The sequence below is a fragment of the Xenopus laevis genome, chromosome 2S (genome assembly GCF_017654675.1).
Source record: "Xenopus laevis strain J_2021 chromosome 2S, Xenopus_laevis_v10.1, whole genome shotgun sequence".
NCBI lineage: Eukaryota > Metazoa > Chordata > Amphibia > Anura > Pipidae > Xenopus > Xenopus laevis.
In genome coordinates, this window is record NC_054374.1 from 110,839,697 (window position 1) to 110,845,696 (window position 6,000).

Below are 6,000 nucleotides of genomic sequence, written 5' to 3' on the forward strand. Positions count from 1 at the left end.
CATATTCTAGACGAGGCTTCACCAGCACTCTGTACAGTGGAAGAATAAACCCTTCCTCCTGTGAATCTATGTCCCTTTTAATACAGCTCAAGACTATGTTTGTCCTAAAGGAGAAAGAAAGGCTTGCAGCACTTAGGGGTGCCAAATGTTAGGCACCCCCAAGTTATTGTAGAAACTTACCTGAAACCCTGGGCCGGTGCTTCTATCAGCAGAAAACTGCACCAGTGTTATACCAGTGAGCACCACAGTGCGATCCACTTCAGTCTTCTTCTGTCTTCAAATTTCCAGGGTCAACGCATGCGCAGCTGAATGAAATAGCCGACTTTTTAAAGTTCGGCTTTTCGCTCTACTGCGCATGTGCAGCCGTGCGAAGAAGGAGGAAGACGGAAGATCACTCCGTGGTGCTAACTGGTAAAACCTCAGGCCAATGCAGTTTTCTGCTAATAAGAGCACTGGCCCGGGGTCTCAGGTAAGTAACTACAATCACTTTGGGTTGCCTACCATTTGGCACCCCCAAGTGCTGCAAGCCTTTCCTTCTCCTTTAAAGCTGCTGACTGGCATTGCTACAGCCAAGTTTCTTTTCTACAATGGATTTGCATAGTATAGTTCCATTAAGGGTATAAGTGGCTTGCATATTCTTACATCCAAAGTGCATGACTTTACATTTATCAACATTGAATCTCATCTGTTACTTAGCCTCCCAAATTGCCAGTTTGTCAAGATCGTGTTGCAAGGATGCCACATCCTGGATGGAATTAACCTGGCTGCAGTTTTGTGTCATCTGCAAACACTGATACATTACTTATAATACCCTCCCCTAAGTTATTAATGAACAAGATAAATAAAAGTTGACCCAATACAGAGCCCCTTCAGTCAGTTCTCATATCGAGGTACAAATACTATTTTCCAGGCGATTATTTCTTAATTTAACCATTAACTTTCTGAGTTGAGGTTCCTAGTCACCTCCTCATTAAATTAGTATGTCATGATTGATTACCCATAAAACCATGCTAGCACAAACAAATAATATGAACTAAATATCTTATCCCTTATTAAAGGAGAACTAAATCCTAAAAATAAATATGGCTAAAAATGCCATATTTTATATACTGAATGTATTGCACCAGCCTAATGTTTCAGCTTATTAATAGCAGCAATGATCCAGGACTTTAAACTTGTCACAGGGGGTCACCATCTTGGAAAGTGTCTGTGACACTCACATGCTCAGTGGGCTCTGAGCAGCTGTTGAGAAGCTAAGCTTAGGGGTTGTCACAAATTATCAAGCAGAAAATGAGGTTGGTCTGTAATATAAACTGATGCTACAAGGCTGAATCAGTTCTAATGCTAATTGCACTTGTTTCTGTGATGCCATGTAGTAATTATCTGTATTAATTACTATAGCCCTATATTGTGACATGGGGAGGCAGATTTATAATGGGTAAAATTTTGAATTCATGTGAGTTTTTTTTAATTTTCAATTAATTGGATTTTACTCTAAATGCAATTGGGGGTTTTATTTATTTAAAAAAACGAATATCTAAAACCAAATTTGACCAAACTCGAATCATGTTTTTTTCTCTGAAAAAAACTTGAATGTCAGGAAGGCTACCAACATCTGCAAATTGGTCACTGGACCTGTCCCATTGACTTATACATGAATTCGGCAGGTTTTAGGTGGTGCATTGTCAAATTCAAATTCTTAAAAGGAGAATTCAACACCTTTTATTAAATACCCCTACCCTAAATAGACCCCCCCCAGCCTATCTGGTACCCCGGCAAATGCCCCTAACTTTTTACTTACCCCTCCGTGCAGATTCTGTCCTCGGGAGTTCACAGGAGCCATCTTCTTTTCTTCATGCATGCGCATTTTTCTTTTTTTTCTTCGGCGCATGCACAGTTGGAGTAATATTCCGCTCTCAAACAACTGCGCATGTGCCGAAAGTCACTAAAAGTTTCCGGAAACTTTTGTGGCGCATGCACAGTTGTTCGAGACTGGATTATCACTCCAACTGCGCATGCGCCAAAACTCCGGTCACTACATGAAGAAAACCAACGAAAAGAAGATGTCGCCACGTAAAACGTTAGGGGCATTTGCCCGGGGTACCTGGTAGGCGGGGGGGAGGAGTGAAGGGGGTATATTTAGGGGGGTAGGGGTATTTAAGGGCTTGAATTCTCCTTTAAAGGGCCAGAGTTTGATAAATCTCAAACATTTAATTTAAGTTTTTAAAAAAAATTCTAACTGAGTTTGGATAATTCACTGGTTTAGAAATTTGAATAAGAATTTGACCCTTAATAAATCAGCGCCTTATTTTCTATGTGTACTGTGTATTTTGATTTTGACCCTAAGCTCGGTAAGTGACAGCAGCACAGAGCATGTGCAGCGAATCAGCAGAAAAGAAGATGGGGGGGCCACAGAGTCATCTATAGAGGCACAGATCTTCCCTGCTAAAGGGCTGTGGTTGCCTTGGATTGGTAAAGAATCCCAAAACACGATGTACAACTATTCATAATGTACAAATATTCAAGAAGCAAAAAAGACCTTATTTGTTAAAGGAGACTAGATTATCAGCACACATTAAATCCCCCTGAATAATGAATCTTCTCTCTAAGACAACAAAAAGTCAAAACAAAAGGGTGAAAGGAGAGGCAGGCCTGGATTTCTGATTAGGGCACCCCTGGGCCAAAATATCCTGCCACTGCTCCTTACAGGAATGCATGTGCACAGGCTTCTGTTGGAGCACTGGGGATTAGGTGTGCAAAACACTTAAAAAGATGCATGTCCCCAATGTATGTGAAAGATGTTGAATGTAGATGGGTGGCATGCTGCTTCTAAAATCTTGCTGCCCTGGGCCCGGGCCTTTGTGGTCTACCCATACATCTGGCCTGGGAGAAGGTTGTTTACTGGTAATATAATTCTCTACCTTGCAAAGACCAAGCATTGATCAACTTTATTCTCCCTAACCAGGGCCACCATCAGTTATTTGTCTGGGGCCCCCCATGAACACAAGCACATAGTACTAACATTTTTAACCACTCAGCTTGCATGCATTATACAACTAGCTAGCAGTTAGGCAGGTTTCGCTAGGAATAAAGGTTCAACTTGATTTTTCCAACCACAGCTACTGATACAAACCCACAAATCTTTTTACTGAAAGAGATGCAGTGGTATAACTTGGACTGACCGTGCCACAAATTACATACTTAATGTACATGTATAAGTAGTTTATTGTGTACAGTATAAATACACAAACATGCTAGTGTTATTTTTCCATTTTACCATAGTATATTTAATACAGAGCAAACAGATGGCTTATATTTGTGTCTTTAAAAGCAATAGGAAAAAGAAGCCTGGCCAAGTGAAACCAGTCTGGATGCCAGTGTTATTTAACTGTGACATAGGCAAGCTGCAAGCACTACAGACCATAGACTTGTACAGACACTGGGTGCATTATGGAATATTGTTGCATAATAAAGAAACTAGCCACATACCAAAATTGTCTTAATATTTTGCTCAAAAAAAGCTGAATTGTGTATTTTGTCTTTTATTAAAATACAGAATAGGACTTCCCTGTAGAAACTCGTTCAATATTTCTTGAACCAACACTGACACTCTTTTCTAACACTAAACATTATAAAATAACTAACTGCAGCAACTTTATTGCTCTGAAATCTGCCATCTGGTTGCCTTCACTTCATTTTTAAAATGGACACAAGGTGAATTCATATCCTGAAAGGGCAATTTGACCGTTTGGAAGCATTCTGCCGACACGACTTGATTCTGGGAAGCCATGCAGCAAAGTTAATCCATCATATAGTTCAAAAGAATGAGCTGGCAATCACTCTCACCCTAACTAAGGATTAAAATAAACCATTTGCAAGATAGTTATGTTGTTAATACATACCCAAAACACCATGTTTAATAAGAGTCCATCACATATGCTTGTTTGTAATAAAAAATAAGTTGTTCCTACTTTAATAACAGCAATAAAGTGCTAGTGTAAGAGAGCATTTCTGTATTTAATTGGGATTAGTAAAGAAGCAGAAGAAAGAAAGCCAAGCTCATTGAATTAATACGTTAAGTGCTTGTATGGGGGAAAAAAATCCATCAGCGCAATGCTATTTCCCAAATGAACTAGTTAGATTTGTATCCAAATCGCACTGTAAATGCTACACATTACTGTCAGGAAGTGGTGTGTGCATAAATGCAACCGTCAGTACTTACTTCAGACTAAATGAAGGGCTGGGTGGCACAGCGGCGAGGAGACTGACGAGGGAAGAAGCCCACACAAAATTGATGAAGGCTCCAGCGTGCATACTTAGGTCCAGCCTGGCGAGTTAGCAGCAGACTAAAAGCACAACTTCAAGTAATTCTTTCTGGTAGTGAAGCTCACACTGGAGCTGCTGTTTTCAAAGCTGGCCAAAACCGGCTCAAATGCTATCCTCCTGCAAAGTTCCTTTGATTAGCTGCCTGTGAGGATTTGGGCAGCACTCTAGGAGGGAACCTGGTGCCAAATCCTGAAGTTTACAGTCTAGTCAGTCAAGTAATTAGAAACAGTTGGAAGTCCAGATGTTTTAATTTGACATACAAAGTACCCTGTTCATGCGTATTCCCTCCTTTCAGACAACCTCATTCTTGAAATACCTGCAGCAGGCGTATTATCATGAAACACAATTGTTTCAGCACTTTTTATTAAATTCTAATTCTAAGTATCTGAGGTATGCACAGAACATGTTCTGCCGCACTGAGGAGCCATCGTTTTTTTCCTGCAAAATTCCAGTTATCTTTCTAAAACAAAGCAATTCATTTACTAATAAAGAAGCATTCTATAGAATCAACAGACACCACGCAGAGAATAAATTGATGTTAGGCAGTCAGACCTGAAGAATAATTTCTGGTCTAAAATTTAGCAAAGCCAATGTACCCAGTGCATGTATTACTTAAAATAGTACATACAGTAAACACCCACAGTTACACTATCACTAATCAAGCCCTCTAGCTACCATGGACTCCAGCTCCCAGCATTCTCTGAAAACCTGTGGCTGTGATAAACTGGAGAATTCCTTCCACTGGGTCAGACTTTGCACTCCACATTTGGGGAAATTCACAAATGTCTTAATAGTCTAAACTGTCATTGAGACATGACATGAGAATGTCTAAATCACAAAGGAAAAATACAACAGTGGACCAAACTGTTTTTAACTTGCCAAAACAATCCCAGATTTAGTGAATGAGATGTTTTATGTAAGGACTTGGTCTTTTACCATATCATTGTTTATAAGGGATCCACTGAATCCAGGATTTTGCTTAATCTGAGCCTTTTTCTGCATGATTCAGCTGAATCCAAGAGCCTGGCTGATCCGAATCTGAACGTTACAAAATGTGAAAGATTTGGTCGAACATCATCAATTTCCACCCACGACAAATGCAGAATACAAATGCAGAATACAAGGGGTTTGGTGCAACCCTATTGTGCATGTCTAAATATATACAGGTACAGGATACAGTATACTAGACTATCCTGAATGCTTGGGACTTGGGAGTCTCCAAATAAGGGTGTTTCCGTAATTGGGGTCCCAATACCAGATATCTGCTAAAAATTATTTACATAAACCCAATAGGATTGCTCAATATGGGTTTATGCAGCTTAGTTACCATGAACCACATGGCACTGTTTTCTTGATACAAAAAAGAAATAATTTGAAAATGTGTGTGTGTTTGCACTGGAACCGACACAAGGCTTCTGAACGCAAGCATTAGAAGAGGGTTTGCTAGCAGTCAGGAAAATTCTTGTTGGTCATCAGAATAAGTAATATTGCTGCATTGTATGGTGGAATGGGTTTTATTGCAGTTATTGGATATGGGCAAGTAGGAAAGAAGGGTCTGTGATTCCCCTGCCATAATCATCCATGTATCCCATAGCTATCCTGTATTGTATTGCCTGCAACACATTTCTAGAAGTAGACAGAAGCCTACCAGCACATATTTCTAACTACATTACT

General features: G+C 39.9%; 1 protein-coding gene across 1 annotated transcript in view; it reads right to left on the minus strand.

The window, feature by feature from the left end:
• itgbl1.S (integrin subunit beta like 1 S homeolog) overlaps positions 1-4,515 on the minus strand; it is an 82,026-nt gene extending 77,511 nt beyond the window's left edge. Inside the window, exon 1 of the mRNA XM_018249862.2 lies at positions 4,223-4,515. Coding sequence (XP_018105351.1) covers positions 4,223-4,314 — 92 coding nt within the window. The 5' untranslated portion in view covers positions 4,315-4,515. The remainder of the gene's footprint in view (positions 1-4,222) is intronic.
• Between the last annotated feature and the right edge of the window lie 1,485 nt (positions 4,516-6,000).